General features: G+C 37.3%; 1 protein-coding gene across 3 annotated transcripts in view; it reads right to left on the bottom strand.

Moving 5' to 3' along the window:
- The window catches only part of LOC110966091 (collagen alpha-1(XIV) chain-like), a 332,534-nt gene that overhangs the window by 127,292 nt on the left and 180,752 nt on the right, over nucleotides 1-24,490 (bottom strand). For all 3 annotated transcript variants that reach the window (XM_051955093.1, XM_051955095.1, XM_051955094.1), the window contains 3 exons: nucleotides 22,060-22,182; nucleotides 19,851-20,000; nucleotides 6,521-6,637 (listed from right to left, as the gene is read on the bottom strand). In XM_051955093.1, coding sequence (XP_051811053.1) covers nucleotides 6,521-6,637; nucleotides 19,851-20,000; nucleotides 22,060-22,182 — 390 coding nt within the window. The remainder of the gene's footprint in view (nucleotides 1-6,520; nucleotides 6,638-19,850; nucleotides 20,001-22,059; nucleotides 22,183-24,490) is intronic.

Raw genomic sequence — 24,490 nt, 5'->3', positions numbered from 1 at the left:
CTGCAGGCCCTGACAACATCTCAGGACGAGTAATGAGGGACTGTGCACATCACTAGTTTGAAGCTTTAATTATATTCAATTTCCTTGACAAAACTAACAGTCGTACATAATTAATTCAATGATGGTCTGAAAGTTAAAAAGCAGATCATTCTTACAGCTCTACTGGTCATTTTGGTCTTTCTTTTACTGATAACACGCTTTTTAAACCTGGTTAATAGCTAAAAACTAACTGATTAATCAGTTAATCATTGCAGGTCCAGAGAAGACAATCACAACTCTTCTACAGCTCTTTTAAGGTTGCAGATTTGATACCTGTTTTGTCTTGTATATGGTCTGAATAGGGATGGGACTTTAATGTGTTAATTTCGATTAATTAATTTCAGGGAAAATAACGTGTTAAATAAATTAATCCATTTCATTGCACCTTTCTCAGTTCCCTAATTTGTGGCACACCGGTAACACTGATGAACACTCCAGCCCAGTAGCTGGTGGCAATGAACCTAAAGTCTGTCTGCAGCATACCGTCTATGGTCTGCAGTGAAAAAGATACACAGTGCACAAGGAGTTTTGGTGAACACATTGAGCTTCTTGGGAGGCAAGTTTTCTTTTAGATATCTTCCTGATGGCAGCTTGGATAAAAGCATGGTTGTTTGCAAATTGTGCAACAAAGAATTTTCTTATCACTGCAGCCCTTCAAGCCGACGGTATCACCTCAAGGCAAAACATGTTGCTGTTAGTACCAGAGCAAACATTAGCTAAGACAGTCTCGCTAACAGCTAACAGCTAACAGCTAACGGTGTAGCCATCCCATAATAGATCACTTTCGAAGACACTGAAAGTGCTTTAGTTTACAAAAAGTGGTAAAATGTTGAAAATAATCGCTATAATTGCATTTTGAGTTTTGCAGTAATCTCTGAATGTAGTAGACAGACGAAAAACTCAGGTAAAAATAAATGAAACAAACATTTTTGTGGCTTAAGTTATTGCACTGTTCAACCACAATAATGTCTTTTCATAACTTAATTATAAACTTTTAGTATATGAAAAAAAAATTTGTTTATAAATAAAAGTTTATATTGGTATAAAAAGAACCATTGAAATGACACCATTTATCGACCCAGAAATTATGAAAACAGAATGAATCTGTGGATTTTCCATTTTTTGAAAGTCCTCGAACTACGTATGCTTTTGCTGTGTGCCACAAAATAGCAAAACCAAACTAAATCCAGGCCTTAAATCATCTAAATAACTTTTTTCTCTGTATGTCACATTTTAAAATCATATTCATTTTATAAATTTTAAATTAGAAACATGTACATTCTAACTGAAAATAATTACTTATTGTATCAAATATTGCTATTTGACAAAATTTTGATTAATTGCGAAAAACTTACAAAGCCTGTAATTTTTTTTTAAATCACGTCCCACCACTAGTTTTGAAATAAACAAGTTCTGGCAAATGCAGACAAGGTGTTGCAGCTTTCAGCAATCACACATGCAATCTTGTCAAGAATTGCACATATTTTCTGGGCTGTTGTGGCTTAGTGGTTGAGGCTACAAGTAGCTGATCAGAAGGTCAGAGGGTCAAGACCTAGTTTTACCACTTTTGGGACCTTATCATGGCTGACCCTGTGCTCAGAATCTTACTTCCTAACAATATAGTTGTGAAAAATAAAGGCTTTATTCTTCTTGAAATGGAATGAAACATCAAGAGAAAAAATTGGCTTTACCTCTCGGTAAATCACAGGTAGGCTATAAACAAACATGTTTCTATGAGCTAGATACGGGTATTGACTCCACCAGCGTTGTTGTAGAAGAAGACAATATTTCTAAAGTGACTTTCAATATACTTTGGTAATCACTCACATCTGCGGTGACTCATGCACAAAACAGCCGTCACTTCATTTTCACACTCCCACACACAACGAACCTCAAATAGAAGTTGTCGTTTGGCTTTCAAAAAGACAATCTTCTCATCATCAGAGAAACCAAATCAACAGCAACCAAAGGTTCATGAGAAGAAAGTAATCCTGTAAGTTCCCTCCTTCCAGCTTACCTCTAAGTAGTCACAACAAGGAGTAATTACTGTCACTCCTGTAACAAGAACACGTCATCACGTGGCAACCACACCACCGACCTTTTGTCTGTTTTCTTTTCGTTATTGCATTTTACCTCACGCTGCAAATATAAATGTCAACAGCGCTCCAATCTGTAAGTTTTCCTTTTCCTACAGGGCGGCTCAATGTCTGATTGCACAGCTGAACCTTTGAGACTGTCAGCACATCTTTGATGGGATACAACAATATCTTTGTCAACTCTGGCTGCTTAGGGATTCATAAAATTGGACCTTCTCTCTGCACTGCATACTGAAACTCCTACTAATGGAAGTATGCGAGTATGAATGAGATGCCCCCCTCCTACTGATTCAGATATGCAGCAGATAGGAGCTCAATGTGAAAATCTACGGGGTAGAATTACAGCTGCACATACAGTATTATGTCCCACAGGGATACAAAGTTACATAAAATAAATTTTCCAGCGTTGCATTAAAATCCGCCTGATAATCCAGAGAGCATAAATGTTATTTCTATTTGCATGCATCTTCCTCATAAATAAAGGTCCAGGTGATTTGTATCACCTCAGAGGGAAGAATCTATCACACAGCGAAGATGATTAAAACAACAATTAAAAAAAAAAGAAAACACACACATTGCAAGAAACAGGAAACTTCAAAAATCTTCTGACATCACCTTGTTTATCATTTTTACAAAATCCAAAATTGAATATCAAAATTAGCTTAAGTGCCTGCAAAGAAACAAACATGCTAACAGACCTTCACTGGTCTGTCGGTCCCTGAGACAAGATGTTACCCAAAACTGTTTTCCTAAACTGTTTATATATGAATTTGTATTAACACTCGCAACCCCAAAACATGCTAGTGGGCTTAAAATGGTGTAAAATTACACTGACAGCATGAAACTGTAACAACAACAAAAACCTTTCTGAGGATTCTTGAACTGCTCTGTGACATGTCAGGAAATTTAATTACTTAAAGCTTAAAACAGCTAGATTTTAGCTAGATTCTTGTTTTTTTTATATAAAAAAACAAACCATTTTCACTAGTTTCTGAGATTTACACAAAAAAGCCTTTCTCCAGTGAAAACTGCCAAAAAATTCAGGAACTTTTCGGCTGAGCTGCAGGCTGTGTTTTCACAGAGTAGACAGAAGACATATATAGAAACAACATAACGAAGCAATAAAATATCTGTATTATGTAAAGCCACCTTTTATTCAGTATTTGTCACACTTACAGTGCCTTGCGAAAGTATTTGGCCCCCTTGAACTTTTCAACCTTTCGCCACATTTCAGGCTTCAAACATAAAGATATAAAATTTTAATTTTTTGTCAAGAATCAACAACAAGTGGGACACAATCGTGAAGTGGAATGAAATTTATTAGATATTTTAAACTTTTTTAACAAATAAAAAACTGAAAAGTGGGGCGTGCAATATTATTCGGCCCCTTTACTTTCAGTGCAGCAAACTCACTCCAGAAGTTCAGTGAGGATCTCTGAATGATCCAGTGTTGTCCTAAATGACTGATGATGATAAATAGAATCCACCTGTGTGTAATCAAGTCTCAGTATAAATGCACCTGCTCTGTGATAGTCTCAGGGTTCTGTTTAAAGTGCAGAGAGCATCATGGAGACCAAGGAACACACCAGGCAGGTCCCAGATACTGTTGTGGAGAAGTTTAAAGCCGGATTTGGATACAAAAAGATTTCCCAAGCTTTAAACATCTCAAGGAGCACTGTGCAAGCAATCATATTGAAATGGAAGGAGTATCAGACCACTGCAGATCTACCAAGACCCAGCCGTCCCTCTAAACTTTCACCTCCAACAAGGAGAAGACTGATCAGAGATGCAGCCAAGAGGCCCATGATCACTCTGGATGAACTGCAGAGATCTACAGCTGAGGTGGCAGAGTCTGTCCATAGGACAACAATCAGTCGTACACTGCACAAATCTGGCCTTTATGGAAGAGTGGCAAGAAGAAAGCCATTTCTCAAAGATATCCACAAAAAGTTTCGTTTAAAGTTTGCCACAAGCCACCTGGGAGACACACCAAACATGTGGAAGAAGGTGCTCTGGTCAGATGAAACCAAAATCGAACTTTTTGGCCACAATGCAAAACCATATGTTTGGCGTAAAAGCAACACAGCTCATCACCCTGAACACACCATCCCCACTGTCAAACATGGTGGTGGCAGCCTCATGGTTTGGGCCTGCTTTTCTTCAGCAGGGACAGGGAAGATGGTTAAAATTGATGGGAAGATGAATGGAGCCAAATACAGGACCATTCTGGAAGAAAACCTGTTGGAGTCTGCAAAAGACCTGAGACTGGGACGGAGAGTTATCTTCCAACAGGACAATGATCCAAAACATAAAGCCAAATCTACAATGGAATGGTTGACAAATAAACGTATCCAGGTGTTAGAATGGCCAAGTCAAAGTCCAGACCTGAATCCAATCGAGAATCTGTGGGCAGAGCTGAAGACTGCTGTTCACAAACGCTCTCCATCCAACCTCACTGAGCTCCAGCTGTTTTGCAAGGAAGAATGGGCAAGAATTTCAGTCTCTCCATGTGCAAAACTGATAGAGACATACCACAAGCGACTTGCAGCTGTAATTGCAGCAAAAGGTGGCGCTACAAAGTATTAATGCAAGGGGGCCGAATAATATTGCACGCCCCACTTTTCAGGTTTTTATTTGTTAAAAAAGTTTAAAATATCCAATAAATTTCGTTCCACTTCACGATTGTGTCCCACTTGTTGTTGATTCTTGACAAAAAATTAAAATTTTATATCTTTACGTTTGAAGCCTGAAATGTGGCGAAAGGTTGAAAAGTTCAAGGGGGCCGAATACTTTCACAAGGCACTGCACAGGGCTTGAGAAAATGCTGTTCATTCTGATTCCATTTCTTTTAAATTTTATTTTGAAAAACATATATACTACAGGTCCAAAATTTGGAAGCAGCTTCAACTTTCTGTTGACAATGCCTTTCTTAAAAATCAGTATTGCTATGCATCATTTTCTTCAATTTACCTTTAGGTTTACATCGAAGTGCTTAGTTTTAGGGTTATGAAGAGTCACAACTTCAGTGCAAAAGTAAAAAACAAATCACAGTTTGCATTTTTCACTTTAGCTTTTTGGCTTTTGAGAGTTATGTAGGATCCACTTTTATTTCTTTTAGATGTTACATTTTAGAGCTGTTTTATTGTCATTTATCTGACTGTTATATTGTATATTTTACAGGCTACACAGTGGCGTGGTAGTTTGCACTTCTTGCCTTGCAGCGAGAAGATCCCTGGCTCACGTCCCGGCCTTCCCAGGATCTTTCTGCATGGAGTCTGCATGTTGTCCCTGTGCATGCTTGGGTTTCCTCCAGGTACTCCAGTTTCCTCCCACAGTCCAACAATATGCTGAGATTAATGGATTATTCTAAATTTGCCCGTAGGTGCGAGTGTGATTGTTTGTCCTGTTTTAAGTTATACTGTATTGTTTTTAAGTTATTTTCTAGTTGTTTACTGTGACGCACTTTGGTCACCCTTTGGGCTGCTGTAAAGGGCTATACTAAACTTTGATTGATTGATTGATTGATTGATTGGGACATCCTGAGTATAAAGGGAAACCCTGTGTAACATATTTGTAATTTGTTGCATTACAGCTGGAATTCTTCTAGAATTAATTGTACAAGTGAAAATGTGTATGTCATTGTTTGAATTGACAAGAGAGAACATTGTAAAAGTACAGAAACATTACTGAAAATGGATGTAACTCATTTGAGCAGAGGAGGAGTGGGGGGCATAAAGTGGCGATTGTTCATAGAGCCACATTGTCCACTAACAAGGAGAGTCCTTCTTATTGGGAAGTGACAAGTGGAAGAGAAAACGAGGGAAGGATTTATTACGTTATTGCCCCGGAGTCGGTTTATTCTATTAGGAACAGTCAGTTAAGAATGTGTGCAAGAGCATATTGTGCAGGGGTACCATCTTCATATAGTGTTAGATCTATCTGTCCTCCAATACAAAATATGGATTATGGTGGTGGATGTAAGGCATAATAATTAAGCAAAGTATAGCAGAAGATGGATGTAGGGAGGTTGACAGCATCCCAGATTGAAGCTTTAACATTTGGTCACTATGGTTTTATTCTGCGGATTCTATGAGCCTAAAAGGAAGGTCCACTCACTGGATTTTAAAATTGAATTATCGAGAAATACTGGTACATGTTTGGGCTCAGAGTGGAAGAAACAGAAAGGAACGTGGTGCACTGAATTGAAGACCAGCATGAATACATAGTTCAAAAAATGTCCCAGGCTGAACTCCAGCTAACAGTTTCATGAATCGCTACTTGCCTTACCATTTATGGGAAACAGTATAGCTGTGGGGTACAGAGTATAGGGTGGAGGCAAAATGATAATAAGCTGCTGTGGAGCGTGCTGCTTTCAATGTACTCACCAACCAGCGACTCAAGGACCACTCTGTAGGCATTGGCGTGTCGGTGAGGCTGCCACTGGGTGCACAAACTGTTCATCTTCACCTGATAGGTGCTTAGGTTGGTCACCCCCAGGTACACTGCAGGTGGGAGAGGGAGAATTTAGTGACTGTTCTTCGTTAGATAGCAGATCTTTTCATAGTGAGAGTTTTTGACACATTTAGAAACTCATAAAAATGTTGTTGAATTTTCCTTTTGAGTCTGTTTAAACTAAATGACAAACAAATTAGACTCTGTGGAGGTTATAATCCTCTAAATCTCATAAAATTGCCAGCATGCTGTTATAAAAAACTCAATTACAGAAAGAATGGTTGGATTTTCAACTTTCAGACTGTTCTTGAACTACTCATATGTGAAGTGCTGTTCTGTCAGACAACTAAACTAAGTATTTGTGGTTTTGCAGCAAAAAAATGTCGAAATATAATCATAAAATTTTTATATTTCATTAAAATGTACATGTTTTATTTAAAAATTCACCAAAAATATAGTTTGTGCTTAGTCTACAAAAAAGTGAGCCATTTGTGTGACAAAAATTAAACGACTTCTAGATTGAACTACAGGCTGTGTTTACACCGAGCAGAGAAAAGACAGGTATTAAACAAATTAAAAATTTAAGTCACCAATTTCTTGCAACACTTGTAGGCACATGTATAAAAAAATGTAGAAAATGTTGATCCCAGGTTCTTAAGTTTTTGTAAAATAATCAAAGAAATTCAGTTTTATTTTTCTTTTTTATGATTCATGGCGTACTTTTTAATTCTGAGTTCTCTCCACTTCTAATCATGGTTGTGCTGCTTCCATAGAGGTGTGAAACTTTATGTTGCAGTGAAAAATGAGCCCTTAGGAGCAAAAAATTACCCAAAATCGCACGATTATTGTGCCACAAAGTAGACAGTATACAATGGCAAGTTTCTCTTTGATTTTGCACATCATTGGACATGACTCATTTTTTTCACGGAAACGAAATCCTGATTCTGGAACACAAACAAAAGCAGCGCTGAGATTAAAAAAAAAAAAAAGACTTTTCTGGAGCGCTAAAAATATGCATTAGAGAGCTGTAAGCATTCTTCTCCACATGCCGCTATAAAAACAAAGCTAGACATAACCGCACCGGGCTCACATCTGAGAGACCGCACACCATCGAGTTTCCAGATGACAGATTTAAAAGCATACGGTCGGTTGGTTTCAAGGACACAAAAGTGCATTTTCATGAAGTTATTTACAGACACAGAGAGAAATATAGCTGCTCTGTCTTTGTTCTAGAAGTGTGGCTTCATGCACACACACCCAAACAAACCCACACACACTCTCTACTTATGCAAATGGCATGTATGCACTTTATCGTCTGTGCTTTTGAAAGTATCACTTGTTTTGAGTTGAGAGACATTAGCATACATGTTTCGATGAGTTGGAAATGGCCTTGTACATCTCAGTACATTTTACATTCCCTCTGACAAAACAGCATTTCCAGTTGAGCCAAATATCTAATCTGCATTATTTTGAACCTCCATACAAATGCATAATGCATCTCTGCATGACACTTGAGTAAAAATCTCACTGTGCGATTTAATGAGAAGACACGAGGGGATTCTTAATCGAGCATCTCTTCAATATGTGCAGATGATAGAAGGGAGGGGGAGAAATATCACAGTCGCCTTAATACGCTGTTATTCATGAGGTGCCTATATCTTAAGGGAATTAATGGTGGTTTTATCAGCTTAAACTTGTATGTACTGGCTTCTCACTGAAACCCGTTTCCATTACTTTATGTATTTCTCTGCTGATGTGGCATTGTTTAACTCCACCTCACCCTCATTTGTTAACAGAAACCCAAGATGCTGCTTTATTTGAGCAGTTATATCCCATTTCTAAAGGAGAAATCCAGTTTTTCCCAACAGAGCAGCCTCAGGCCTCAATTTCGCTTCCTGCCCAACATCCAACTATCCCAATGTGCAAAGAAGCTCCCTGAGAGGTGCAACAAAGACACCCAGAGGGATGTACAGCAGCTGCTACTTTGCATTGTAAACTGAGGTTGTTCTGGCATTGGACACAGATGCCTCCTGGACATGGATATGTTCTAGGAAGGAATGCTTCAGAGGGATTTTAAGAATGCTACAGGATTGTCCAGAAAAGGCTGGAGGATGTGGCAAGGAGCAAAGATGTACGTTTTACTGCGTTTAGTCTGCTGCCACCTAAATCCATAGAAGCAGTGGAAAAAGGAGGTTAGACTGATTAAAGTGGAGTTCGCTCTGTCTATGGCAGTTTGTGGTTTGGAAGCCGCACAGAAAGTCGCAAAAACACATTATTTTTACAATAAAGGCTGTAAAATTGGGAGATGCCTACGTTCATTTGGCCTATTCATATTTCGTGGCCTGCATCTACGTCATGAAACTTGCGGGTTTCTTTAACTTTACATGTAAAAAAGCACAAAGTCCACATAAGGACACTGGATGGCTGTATGAAGCATAAACCACAGGACTTTTGAATTCTCTCTGAGAATTGAGAGCGCCTCAAGAAACTCTGGGGATGTGCAAAGAACTGTACTATCTTCGAGCGTAGGAACTTTTAACAGCTCATTTCTGAGAAGAGGTTGCTGGATAATAACTTAAAAGGTGTGAGTTGAGATTATTTTTGTCATTCAAGTTACATGGAAGAGTGGCAAAGAGAAAGGCACTGTTGAAACAAGCTCAGATTAAATCTCAACAACACATGTGGAGTCTGAAGTCAACTAAAGAAGGTTCTTTAATCTGATGAGACCAAAATTGATTCTGGCAAGCAGAATAGATGCCATGCTTGACAGACACCAAACACTGTATGTGATCATGAACACACCATCCAAACCGTAAAGCATGATGATGGCGGCATCATGATGTGAAGCACGGTGGTGGCGTGGTGCAACTCGACCTGTCAAACCTACAACTTCTCTTCATAGTTGAAACTAGGGATGGTCCGATCCGATCTGCTGGATCGGTATCGAGTCCGATCCAGGCCAAAGTGACTGGATCGGATATCGGAGTTCTTTTATTTGAAACCGTCCGATCCAATTCATAAGCCCAATCCATCTCATATATCCTCATCTTCACTTTTCACGACATGCTGTAACACAGATGAGCTGTTGCCATGGTTGCCATGTGCCGTGTTTTCGTCACGCGAGCAGAGAGTGAACAGAAGTCTGCAGAGCTGTGGTTGTGTCTGCCGTGTGGAATTACTATATGAGAACGGAGGAGAAAAGTAAAATAGTTGAGTGCAACGTTTGCAAAATGAGTGTCTCAAGGGGTGGCAGCAAAACTGGACATTTTAACACAACAAACTTAATAAAGCATCTGCAGAAGCATCATGGAAAGCAGTACGTAGACTTTTTACAGGCGAGTGAAAAAAAAGTGAACTGCGGCAACCATCGTTGCAGGAAGCACTACAGAAGAATACAAAACTCGCTCCAACGCCAAAATAGAACAGAGAAAATTGTCGAGTTAATTTTGCTGGATGACCAACCACCTTGTGTGGTGGAAAATGTGGGTTGTTGTAGTATTTTTCAACCCCCCGGAAAAATCCGACTCCCCCTTCGCGTGAACGCTTGCGCCTTACGTTTCACTCTGTGGCCACTTGACAGCTTTTCTGTTGCACATTTACTGTTTTTTGTTGTTGTTTTCTACTGTTTCTCGGGTTAAATGTGATTAAGTAGTGAACTGTGGACATGTTTTCGTGTTAAATATGATTAGGTGACAGGTCTCTCCTCCTCTTCTCATCCGCACGTCCACCCCACCGGTGTCTAAATGGATCCTAGATCCTACGCTGCTTTCAGCTTCACTCGCATGAGAACGTTAGGACAAGGTTTAATCGCCAGATATTGTTTATATTCCATCAGTGTTGTACACGTGTCAATAAAATAATTGTTCACTGGGAAAACTTTATATCTCCCTATTTTAAATGGGCCTCCCCCAAGAATGCAAGACGTGGTACCAATATATGTCTATTGCTTTATACCAATATATGTCTATTGCTTTATACATAAGTACTATATTTAATTATACTAAACACTTTGTACATAAATCATTTATGATTGTTATTTTATTGGACCAGTTAACAATAGAAAATAATAGAAATTATTTATCCCACACCTGGGAGACTGCCCTCCTTGGCAGTCACAGCTGCTAAATTACTTTGCACACCTTCAACAAGTGTGGAGAGCGAGAGGCTCTTCAGCACAGCCTTCAACATTATTGATGAAAAAAGGAGCAGACTGACAGCTGAGAAGGCTGAAATGTTAATCTTTCTGAAGAAAAATCTGTCCCTCGTGTTGCAAGACAAGGCAGCTTAAGTATTTTCAGTTCAACGTCAAGCAGCTGGCATGTTTTATTGTTTTCAGTGAACATAATGTGAGTATTGAAATAGTGTTCATTCTAATATTTAGTTTCATGAGTGTTTTACATACAGTGCAACATCAGCGGCTGCATGCAAAAGAAGAAAGAAACTAGATTGCACTATCACTGTTTACCCTTGTTTTTCTGTTTTTGTTTTGGTGCAGCAAATCAGGTGCATAGCCTAGATTTTTATTGTTTTGATTGTGTGTCTTGAGAAGCCATGTGTAACTTACTGAGTACTACCTACATTGTTCTAGTGGAGATGCTATTATTTTATGTTAATTCATAAAATTTATTGCAGCCTTGCAATGCCATTGAGGTATAATGTGACTTTTCTATTTATACACTGGGATTATTTAGTTTAATTTAAATATATGCACCAAGTTGCAGTTTTATTTCAAAGATTTGAATGGTGCAGCTGGGTCTGTTGTGTTTACAAACGCTGTTAAAACGATGTGAGTTTTAAGTTTTAATAAAGCCACAGCAGTTACACATAACTTGTTGTCACATGTTTTCCTTCTTTCTTTAGGGGACCAGAACAGGTGTTGTACAATGAACGTGGTGTTTTTAGATGTCAGTATCAAGCAAATTACATCCATGTATTATTAACAACTTTTAGAATGACAAAAAGAATCATATCAGTATCGGATCGGTATCGGCCGATCCTCAAGGCTGCAATATCGATATCGGTATCGGATGTGAAAAAGTGGTATCGAGCCATCCCTAGTTGAAACTGAGACCTCTTACTACGAAAACTATTAAGCTGTGCTTGAAGCTGTTGTCCTGTGAGCCATCTATCACCAAGCTGCTGACTCTCAGAAACTTGTCTTCTTCTTCTGTTGTGGCTTTGGGTATTCCAGACCTCTTCCTGTCAGAATTTTCTCCAGTTTCTGAGTGCCTTTTGATGTTGAAGAAAACTGTACTCACTGATACCTTAACTTTCTTTACAATTTCTCTGGAGGAAAGACCTGGTCTGTCTCTCTTCTGTTGGCAATTGCCATTTCCTCTCCATTTTTTCAGCAACACACTACTTTCTGCAGTACAATATTGTTATTGTTATTGAGGGTATGGTGCCATGGTGTGTTCTAACACTACTTTCAGGCAAACAGAGGGGGTTGTAAGTAATCAAGAACAGTTGGGATACCTGTAGGATTTTGTAGCACCAACTTTCAGAGCTTGATCAACCTCTGTTGCTGCAGAACAGCTTTAAGTTGTTAACTCATTTTCAGAAATTACATTATTTTTCAGTTTTGGGTAACCCTACCTTTTTAAAAGTTACTTTGTTGCCCTCTTACGGCTATATTTGATAGGTGCAGTGGTGATGGACAGGAAAGGAGGGAGAACAGTAGGGGGGAAGACATACAGCAAGGGAAGCCCCTGTACATGGGTCGCACACTTAACCCGTTGAGCTATTCGGACGCCCTTACCTTTATTTTTAACCTCTTTGCAGTTCATCACTTACCTTTGTACCATTCCAAGCTATTCATTGGATTTGAACTACTTGAATTTCAACAAAAAAATGGAAAGATTGGAGCGTTCTAAAACTTTTGACTGGTAGTGTGTATTTATGTTTCTCACCATTTAACCCAGTGATTCGACTGACTTAAATCAACCATGAGATCACAATGACCACCTTATTATCCCATGCTTGTTAAACAACATGTAACCAGAGGCTAAATGAAGAGAGTTTTCAGTAAAACCTGGAGCACTTTTCTATTTTTTGTCCTCAACAACTGAGATTCTTGTGCTGATGTGTGACTTTGAGGCATTGTCCCTTACATCTCTGCCGGTCCATCGGCCTCATTAACATGCTGCTGACCGATATGACAGACGCTCCATTCACCTCTTGGGATCCCGAAGGCCTCATCATCTCACTCCTTTTTCAACTCAACCCATCTCTCCATCTACTTCAGATTTTCTTCTCCCCTCCTTTTTCTCTCCAAACTTGTCCTTCAGTTCAGCCAAGAAGTGCTTAATTGTCATGCAGGTGGCGGAAACTGTGGCTCCCGATGCAAAGCGGCACGCTCCATTTAAAGCTGCATGTTCGGCTATTTAGCTGACACTTGTACGGAGAGCTCTTACTCTCTGAGAAATGAGAATGGATGAAAGGGTGGAGGCCCGGTGTCCTGCTCAGGGACACTTCAAACGGACACGTTTTTTTGTTGGCTGCTCTGGCTGTCATGGAGATCAAACCAGGAGACTTTTCAGTTTTAAAAAAGGGGCCAATTTCACTGGTAGACCAGCCTACGATAAAGTGGTTAATTATCATGCAGGAGATGGAAATCCTGACTCAAATGATTGTACTAGAGAAGCGCTCATTGATTGAACTGGCACAGACAGTCAAAGAGCCTTAAGAAGACTCCACATTGTCATTTTCAAGATAACTTAAATCCATCGCATCCACAGTTCATTCCAGGGCTGGGATGCAATTAGGTGCAGTTGCCACTAAAAGTTCCAGATGGATGTCAAGATATTGACGTCTGCAGGTGTCTGGGTGCTGACTGGATTAAAATGGATTGTCTTATTCATTTGCATATGAGGTGGACTGGACAAAGATTACTGATAACGAGGTGTATCAATGATCATGGCTGGAAAATGCCAACCAAACAGTAACTGAAAAGAAATGTTCTGAGAACAAACGGTTAAAAGAAACACTGTTCTGATGAGAATTTAATAGGATGCAGGAAAGGTATCATCACAATTTACACTTGTTTTGTCCAAGTGTGGGTGTTGTTTCACCTTTAAAGATAAAAAATTGTGCAGAATAAGGGACTCTGAAGCCAGAGTTACTGCAGAAACTTGCAAGGTTGTGCTATTAGCTTTCAGAAAATAATTTCATCAAAGTTCATTCAATTTCATAAGCTGAAATAAGTTAGTCCTTTGTGTATATGTTAAAATAACCATACCAGTGATTTTGCATCATTAACCCTCTGAAACATTTCATCTTAAAATAAATTTTAAAAAAAACTGAATTACTTCAGTTCTTAACCACAAATCGTTAAAGCAAACAACCTGTCAGATTTAATTTGAACTACTTGGCTGTAACGTGGTTTCATCTGAAAATTGAATCTAATCTTAAAACTGTTATACTTGCCATGCCAGATTCAAAAACTGACCAAAAAATGGCTGTTTGCCTGAGCCAGATTCTGTCAAAAACAAAAAATTTGGGCCTTCTCTGCACAACCACAAAGTATTTGGCAACATAGCTACAACCAACAGTCATGTGGCAAAAATTCAGGGACTTTCAAGCTGAACTCGGTTGAACTTCAATCAGTGTTTGCACAGACTAGGGCGAGCCGGCTAGTGGGTCAGCCGCAGGTCTGTCTGTCAGAGCTGTACGCAGAGCAGCTCCAGCAGAAAGTGAGCTCCATTCTCCAGGACTGTAGTCACCCTCTGCATGGAGAGTTCCTACTTCATCATTCAGGACGACGCTATGTGGTTCCAAAAGGGAGAACCAAGCGGTACAGAGACAGTTTTGTGCCTGCAGCTGTTGCACACTTGAACAAAAGGGGGATGGGGTCTGAATAGTAACCTCATCACCTTTTGAGGCCTCCGTAGGCCTCCGTGTATCATGACTTTTTATGAAGACTGTAGATATAGTGCACCAGGTAGACAATGTTTGTGTCTGTGTTTTGAGTGTTTTTACTGTTTATTCTTGTGGTTGTCTGGGATTGCTGCTTTCCCTTTTGCAAACAAATTTACCCACGGGTACGAATAAAGAAATCTTGAACTTTGAACCTTGAGACTAGTGAGGACACAAGTGTGCTAATAAATAAAAAAATAAAATTTTTAAATATATTTATTGTATTGTTAACACATGTGGGCACCTAGAAAAAGGCATATGATGATTTGGGCTTTTAAATTTTATGTAAAAATTTTCTTGTTTATATACATATAACTTACGGCTTTAAAATTTTATAATGCTGCACGAAGACATTTCTGAGTTCTGTCTACTTCTAGTCATGGTTGTGCTGTTTCCATAGAGGTGCAGAATTTTATTTTGCAGTGATAAATGAGCCCACAGTGAGTAAAAATGTGACAGGAACAAAAATTAAAAAGAACAACAGCCTGAAACTATTTGGGATTCAGAGGATAACTTCCATCTGCTTGAACCTTCTGTTAGTTTAAGTCACTGATCGTTGAGCTTTTACAAAATTTTCTACATTTCTTTTCATCTCTTTAACCTTCAAATTGAAAATGTTCTTTTTACAGATCAGCCTTACATTTCAGTGTTTTGCCTCATTAAAAGGTCAGATTTATTTATAACTCCCAGTAATCACCATTCTGCTTGTAAAACAAGCTACTAAAGTGGGACTAAATTCCACAGCAAAGACATAAATTCCTTTTTCTGTGTCACAACTACACCACCAGTTTCCATCTGCTCTTTCCAGAGTCTATTTGATCTGATGATGTTACCTCTTCTTGCCCATATCTTCCTCTGTTAACCACCGCAACTTCCTCAGAGCTCAAACTGAACCTGTGCAACACTTGACATCTTCTTGTCAGAGTTTCTCAGTACCGTAGTTGATGCATCATTTTATTTTAAAATGTCACTTTGCAATTGGGCTGAATGATTGGAGGAAAATATGAATTTGTGATTTGAGGTGCGGGCTGCATAGTGCAATAGTGGTTAGCACTTTCGCCTTGCAGCAAGAAGATCCCCAGTTCAAGTCCCGGCTTGGGCCTGGGATCTTTCTGTATGGAGTTTGCATGTTCTCCCTCTGCATACATGGGTTTTCTCCGGGTACTCCGGCTTCCTCCCACAGTCCAAAAATATGCTGAGGTTAACTGATAACTCTAAATTGTTCATAGGTGTGAATGTGAGTGTGATTGTTTGTCTGTATATGTAGCCCTGTGACAGACTGGCGACCTGTCCAGGGTGTCCCCTGCCTTCGCCCGAGTCAGCTGGGATAGGCTCCAGCACCCCCCACGACCCTAGTGAGGATAAAGCGGTGTATAGAGGATGGATGGATGGATGGATGGATTTGAGGTGCCTCACGTCAATACTCACTGTGTGGTAGTTTTAAAACATGATGGAACAACAACATGAATTTCTAAAACCACTTAGATGAGAGTGTAGTCTCTGGGTCATTTATTTTTTTGGCGATTTGCTAATTGTAGTTGTTTTTCAAAATAAGTTGATTAACTGTTAACAGCTAATCGACTTAACAGCTCCATTTTACAGATTTACTTCTTCATTACCTGCTGGTTCTTCATTAATTTTCATTCAGCTCGGATAATCCAATGACAGCAAAGATCAGAATATTTACTTATTGTGCTGCAGGGCAAAAAAAAAAAAATTAAAATTTGAGAGCTTTTTAACTTTAATGTAAGAGATAAGATACAACTTTTTTACTCCAAAAGAAATTAATTAATTGTACAATTCAATGTTATTTTACATGTTTAAAACATTTTTAAACAGCTTTTAAATTTTAATTTTATATAAAAGAGATAAGATAAAGCTTTATTGATCCCAAAAGAAATTCCTTGAACAGTTTTTTTTTACACTTTACTGTTATTTCACAGATTGTCTGAGTTTTTTGAAATTGCTGATAAAATCTAGTAAAATATAAGAAAAAAATAATTAATTTGCATATTAAATGTAGAAAAAAACAGGACAGAACTGAAAATAGCGTCCTTATCAAAAATCTGTATTTTTCTGAATGGCTGTTTGTCTATAAAGTCACACGATTTTTATTGTTTTGAAGTCAGCATAATAAATAATTAACTCACAAATATTTGTTTGAAATAAAAAGGATCTATTTTAAGGTTTCAAAAATGGTAAATATTTTATTGCTATTTTTCATTGTAATTTTTTTGTTAAATTGCAGATAAATATCTTGTAAAATCACATTAAAAACGTGTCAATTTACACCATGACTGTACAAAGGAACAAGCAAACAAACTGAAAAAAGCTGGCAAAACTACACATAAAGTCCATACTGAGAATCTGTATTTTTTGTTGTTTTACATCATTTGAGCATAAAATTACATAGATTTACTGCATTTATATCAGGTAAAATAATGTTATTTGCAGCTATTTTCATCATTAAAAAAATTAGTGTATTGTTTTTATTTGCAGTCTCAGTGTCAGATTTTTACACTTTTTCAACAAATTCTTGAATTTTTTTCTTGTAAGTACAAGATTAAGATTTCTGTTTTAAAAACAAGACAGGCAGCAGCACAAAGTAACAAGTTACATCTATAAATATAGACAAAACAATGTAAATAAGGCTCAGATTGAGATTAATTCTGCGTCTGCCTTCACATTGAATCAATTTGCTTTGAATTTATGTCGGTGAATCCCCTCTCTAAGTTTAAGGTACATTTGAAAATGATTTCAAGCAAAAATTTCTAAATCAAAGTGACCTTAAGTCTGAGTTTGACAAATTAATACAGAATAAAAATTACAACAATAGTTAGGATGGTTTTGGCACGTAATTATGACAGGCCTTTACAACACTGATAATTATTTGCATTCCCTGTTGAGGTTGAGAACATCACTGCCTCTCGATTGATGGTATGTGGCAGCTGAACAGAGAAGCTCAGTTGTTGGACTTTCACTTGAGCACATGAACTCACCACGAAGAGCAGCTGTAGCTTCAAAACAAAAACATATGTCAAGTTACTTTGACTTTAATAGTGGACTAAAATAAAATAAAACCACAGGAAACAAATGGTTTAAACACAAATTCAACCACGTTTCCACAGAGTAAAGAGTTTTAAAAAGAAGCAGTCTTCAGTGTTGTAAGTTCTGGTTTTACAAGTAGAACGAGTCCTTTCATGCTTTTAAAAAAAAACTATTTCACTGCTGATTTCAATAAATAAAACAGAGAAATTAGTAACGTTCAAATCACGCCACTGCATTGTGACTAATTGCAGCCAGTGAAAAAGAAATTAGTGGAACATATTCAGTATGTGGGGATAAAACAGTGTGTAAATAGAGCCTGTCCTCAAACAAAAAACAAGCACATAGGTCGTCTGTACACGCCCGTATTACGACCCAGTGTTACGTTTTGACGTATGCGACCTCTGGCGGTTGAGTACATATCGACACTCTGGAGTCACAGGTGAAACGTCATCATGAACAAACTTTTATCTAACACTATCCCTGTCCCTATCCCTAACCCTAACCTTAACCATAACCCTAAAAACGTGTTGGGAAAGTGAGAAAAAAGCCGTTTTGCGACGGAAAAGCTGTTTCGCGAATTAAATCTTGTAATGCGTTCGTTTTCCCCGTAGGGGCGCAAACGTTCATACGACCGCATAGGTCGTATTCCGGTGCACGGTGCAAACGACCGATGCGGTCATATGAATATGAGGACTTGTTGGGTAAATATGCTAATGAAAATACAAAGTAAACCATACCTCTCCGGGGTAAAGCACAATCTTATCTTAACAGAATCAAAATGAAGTGAAGCTGAATCATGGGGCTGACGAGGCAGCAGCTAAAGCTCCATCCACATCTTTTAATCAGCTGTTCTGGTTACAGTGAAGACGGACACGATGAAATTTTAAAGAGCCTTTCCTGTAATTAGTCGGTGCCACTGCTTAGAGCAGATGCACATCGAGGAGTTAATGACTGATGTGTCTGTCTGGCTGGTCGAATTGTTGAAAAAGCTTTTTCAATGTAAAAGAGAGTTTGCAGTTCAAACCACAGCTGGAACATGGAGGTCCAGCAGAAGATCGTGTTTAACAAATTTAAGAAGAAATAAGAGACAATGCAGTTGCAGGTAGAAGATTGCAGTAATAAGTAGTTTGTATTGGTATGAGAAACGATGCTATTACATTGTAGCGCACTGTGAAGCGAAGAATTGTATGAGATATAAATCAATACAAGTGAGAAAATGAGATTTAGGATGAGGTATGATATCTGTACTTGTTACAGTTGAGGTTTTATATATATCTAAATTAAAACTTGTAGATGGGCTTCTTTGGTGGGAAAATAGTTACATTTCATGCACAAAATGTATGGTGTTTTCTATTATATACAAACACTTTCATCCCCAAAGCTGCTAGTGGTATTCAAAGGCAGCTCATCTTCAAAGAAAACTGCCAAATTTACCTGAGCAACAAAGTGTAAAAACAGAGAGAATAGTCAGATTTTCAATTTCCTGATTAGGTGTGACATGCAGGTCTGTTGGTAAAATTAAGCAAATCTAACACAAAAATCATAATGTTTAATCAAATAAAACTTTACTCGATACATAATATTTGCTGAAATATTCTGCAATAATAATATTGAATACCCTACAAAATTAAATTAAATTAAATATTTAAGTTGAACTCCTGTGAGAATATTACAATTCAAATTGATCTGACTAAATTAGAAATTAATGTTAAAACCCTCTAATAATACTTTTTATGCAAATTTTTCTGAATAATATAAATATTAAGATATAAGACCCTGCAATGTTATCTAAAAAACCTGACTAATTTCAATATTAAGGTTTTTATCCTACAAAACGCTTGATTATACAAACAAACAAATTTCCCTAAAATATTGATTACACTTCACACAATGATAATTCAAATTTAAATTTATGTGACAAATTTCCATCCATTAACTAAATATTTTTGAATAACTAAAAAATGTATTTACCTGACAAATTTCTCTACAATGTGAATTAAATTTCATACAATAATAATTAAAATATTGATTTACCTGACAAATTTCCCTACAGTATTACTTTCATTTCACATAACATTAATTAAAATATTAATTTACCAGACAAATTTCTCTCTAATGTTAATTACATTTCATACAATAAAAATGAAATTATCAATTTACATTAAATTACAATACATTTTGATATTAAAATTGAACCCTGCAATATCAATAAAGACACAAATTTGCAAATATCAAAGTGAAGGTCGATGATCTGTCAGGAGGTAAATGGACATGAAATGACAAAGATGATGATGAACTCACAGGTCTTGGCCCTCCCTGTCAGGGCCTCGCTGGATCCGGTGGTGTAGGACGCGATCACCTTGACGCTGTAATCCGTTCCGCTCAGCAGGTTGACGATCAGCATGGTGTTCACGTCCTCTCCCACAAAGGTCTCCAGAGCGCGTCCAGGAGCTGCAGAGCCGCCGATAATGGAGGAGACACATCAGGGGCAGAATGAGCACAGAGCAGCCAGTTTACATGTGATCATTAGCTTCAGTTCTAGCAGAGAGGAGACGATGAATCCATGTCCACACAAAGAAAACCACCACACAGATTTTCTGAGGCTTATTTTCTGATGTGTGTTTAGATAATTTAAGATAAGCCTTTATTAAATCCCACAGCGGGTAAATTTGCAGTGAGATAGTGCAAACATTTAGGAAATGTAAAACACAAAAAAAAAAATCACAAAAATAAATCAGGATAGACATAAGTATTCATTCTAGAAATAAAATTATTGTGCACGTTTTATGTAAGTCAAAAAACTACCAATATAGAGTATGTTCTAATATATGCATTAAAAATAATAGAGAATTCAGAAAATCATAAATAAACAATTAAAATACAACACAATTTCACAAATTCTAACATAAAATCACATTTAACCTAAACTGCATTGTAACAGTGTTACAATTTTAAAGTATTTAAACATTTAATTGCTGTATAATCAATTACAGTCTTAACAGTTGCATATGAGGTTTTCTAAAAGTCTATTGTATTTATATGGTGGTGCCACTATAATCCACATTAATGTAAACTTTGGGCAACATTTTCTTCTTGTAAAATGTATAAACTGTAATTTACAGACAGATACCAATTGGTCTTTAATATTTATGACCAACAATTCAGATCTATCAGCTCTGTTTCACAGTTAAAACTCCATATAGCACTGAAACACCTAAAGGGATAAAGGTTGCTAGTGAAGGGTTAAGATTCTACTTGAATACAAATTTGAATGACTAGTTTCAAAATTAAGGTTAAGACCATGCAATATTATACAAAACACAAATTTCATGCCTAATTAAAAGAAATAAGGTGAAAACCCTTGTTGATAATGAGAAATACCAGTTTAGCTGACCTAATCACACTAGGGCAGCAACTAATGATGAATCGATGAATCGTCTGAGTACGATACGTCATCAAAAGCGGAAGCAAGCGCGCAATGCAACATTGCGGACATCTGCGCTGCATCGTGCATATATAGTATATGCATATATAATATACGTATGATGACTTTTGATGACGTATCGTGCTCCGACGATTCGTCGATTCTTCGTTAGTTGCAGCCCTAAATCATGCACTACAGTAGTATTTATTATGCAATTTTTTTTACTTATTTCAGACTTAAGGTTAAAATTATGGTTAAAAATGCATATTGCACTAAAACACCTAAAAAGATGAAGGCTAAGGCAAATTACATTTTTATGGATTAACAATGTTTACTCAAAAGCAGAAATGGGTGACAAATTGTTGTTGAAATATACTGTAGTTTTGAAACCAGGGAAACATTATTTAACTTTATTATAAAAATGGTTTCTGTCACAGTTTCAGTGTGAAGTTGATAATGTATTTTGAGCTGCCTAAATTAGGCCACTAGTCTAAATAATGCTTTTAAACATACACAATGTAAATTTTTACAGTGGCATGCTATTAATGGTTGTTTGTGTTTGTAAAACAGCATCATGTCTTACAGTATTTAATTGTATTTTGCAGAAAAAGTACACTATTATGTTGAGAATTTGAATGCCTTTTTGCAATAATTTATTGCAGTGTGTCACTATGTTAGTGTTTTGGATGCATCATTCTGTGTCATGCCCTTAATTATGCACAATTTTAAGCCTGAAATGACGAAGATATATAAAAATAAATTTAAAAACAAATTCACTCCCTGTACAGCTGTGATGAGAATGGTTAACTATAGAGACCAGAACTGTTTTTGTACCACGCTGTAAATGTGTTTATTCCTGCTGTAAACTTTGAAATTTTCACGTGGGAGTCTATGAGGACTGAGTCACTTTTGGAACCTGCAGCCCCTAGTGGAGATTTGAAAAATTGCAGTTGTTGCCACTTTCATGTTAGTTTCATTTCTCAGCCTTGTGGTTGCTACTTGGTGTTTCATTGGCCTCCACTGTAGAATCTCCTCATACTTTTCAATGAAGATTAAGTAAATGATTAATTAATTTTTGTAAATTACCTGACAGAGGCTGGTAGACAACTCTGTATCCCATGGTGGGCGAAGGTGGAACATCCCAGCTGATCCTGAAGCGGTTATACCATTCCTCTGAGACTCGCAGGTTCTTAGGAGCTGAAAGAGGAACTGAAGAGAAAAAAGAAAAGAACAATTTCACATTAATCCTCAAGCAAAAATATTGCTCCAATAAATACAGACTACATAATTAACCCTCTTTTTAACTTTCCTAATGCAAATCTATCACATAACTTCTTCATCCAAATCGCATTTCTCTACAGGTTTCATTTAAAAATTTGAAACAATAAAGTCATTATAATAGCCAAAGTCTGTAAAAAAGCAAACAATTGTACACTCCGTGATGCAACCATGAAGTTATTAATCACTCATCTATAAGCAACAGTCGTGTAACTAAAATTCAGGAACTTCTTGGCTAAACTGCAGACTGTGTTTACACAAAGCAAAGAGAAAACAAGTATGGAAGCAAAAACAAAATAATATAAATAGCTAAATATCAGTGGTATTAGAGACACCATTTTGCCGGTATTTGTTACACCTGTGGGAATTTGGAAAATTGTTGTAGATGTTAATTCCAGTTTTTTTCTCCATTTTTTGTAAAATAAATGTAAAAATTTTATGTTTTTTATGAGACTCTTTTTAAAATTTTTCTCTTGTTCGAACCATTACCGAGTTGTTTCTATTGACATCAGGGATTTATATTGTAGTAGGGTTACAGTAAAAATGTGGGAAAAAACCAAGAAAATGTGCAGAAATTGCTGTGGGTTTAAACTGCTTAATGATGAGTACATGATTTTTTATTCATTATTTTGACTATTTTCATCTACATTCACTATGTAGTACTTTCATCAGATGATGCTGGAATAACAACAGGTTTACAAGCAACAAAATGCTCTGTCTGGACTCAAATGAGTGAAAGAAAGCATAAAATGAGATAAATCAAGAAACACAGAAGCTCTGACAGAAAAATCTATAGAAGAGAATAACACAGGGAAAGAAAGACAGAAATAGAAAAATGACTTCAAGCAGTGACAGTCTTTCTACACAAACAACAAAACACAAGCTCAAGGAAACTAAATTCAATAAATTGATTAATGAGATGCTTCCCACAAATGTAATTCTTAGCATGGCAGAATTATTAAAAGGTGCATTAATAATAGAAAATTTCATCAGACAGCAAAAGGAGGATGAGGAAACTGGAGAGACTGAAACCAAGTTGGCAAGAGAAAAATAATGAAGAGTCAAAGAAGGATAGAAGTTTGATAACACTTAATACAATTTCAACAGTGAGCACAGTGAAGATTAAAAAAAAAGTCCCTCTGCTGTAACAGAGTGTACGGTTGAATTATTCTGTCAGAAAAGATTGTAAAACCAGATGGCTCATTACTGGGGGTGACAACTGGGACGGAGCTTTAGAAAACAGAGTGAAAAGCGCATGGTATTAAGAATTTTTTAACCAGTCTATGCATCCACATACATTTGTAACCTCTGTGAAAATCTCCTCTGTGATGGATTCAAATCCTCAGAAGATCCCTCTGGTTAATGGGAAACGTGAGACTCTTCAGGTCTAAATCCCTGAGTGAATCTTCTGCCTGTTCACATTTGAAATGCTAAAAGAAACCTCTTCGATCTCAACGTTCTTGTCATTGCATGAACCAAAATCTCTAAATTACACCGGCTCTTCTGCCTCATTTTCTCTCTGGTCATTCACCATTAAAAAGCTAATCATGCTCTCCTCGTTTAGTATCGGCTACAACCTCAAAAGTTCAGAAAATTACCATCATCCTCTGAGCTGTTCCCGTCATTCCTCCTGCTATGTGTTCATCCTTCAGGCCAAACGGTAATGAGAAACTGGAGATTTAATGAAACTTTTCCGAGCAAAGAAGCATTTTTTTTTTTTTTTTAAGGAGCCAAGGACCATTTTTAGGAACTTGGGTACTAATTCTGCATGTAGACTCGGTTTCGGTTCCCGGGGCATGGTTCATGCATTTATTACCTAATTGTTGTTGAGATGACACCAAGACCTTGAGTTGAAGGCAAAACAAAGCATTTTTTTAACCTTTCAAGACAGCAAATGGTCAAAAAATTCTACCAAGTATGACTCACATAAAGCAGTGTAAGGATGGAATTATTCATGCTGCTATGAATAGATTAAAGAATTCAGTATGTATTTCAGGAGTGAGAAAGTGAGACTATTTTTGTTTTTAGTTCCCACGGCTTTCCGGCTTTGCCTTTATGTCTAATTTTATTTTTTTGTACGTATGTTTTCTTCTGATCTTATTTTCACCTCAAAAATCCCATCACCTTGTGTTCTCACCCTTCTTTAAGAACACAGGATCATAGGGATTCCAGATCCCAAGAGGGACGGCACGGTAGTTAATAAACCACCAGAATCCTCAAAAAGCTTCTTTGGGTGAAT

This window comes from Acanthochromis polyacanthus, chromosome 11, assembly GCF_021347895.1.
Source record: "Acanthochromis polyacanthus isolate Apoly-LR-REF ecotype Palm Island chromosome 11, KAUST_Apoly_ChrSc, whole genome shotgun sequence".
Lineage (NCBI taxonomy): Eukaryota > Metazoa > Chordata > Actinopteri > Pomacentridae > Acanthochromis > Acanthochromis polyacanthus.
The sequence above is the reverse complement of the archived record's forward strand: the minus strand, read 5'-3'. Positions and strand labels throughout refer to the sequence as shown.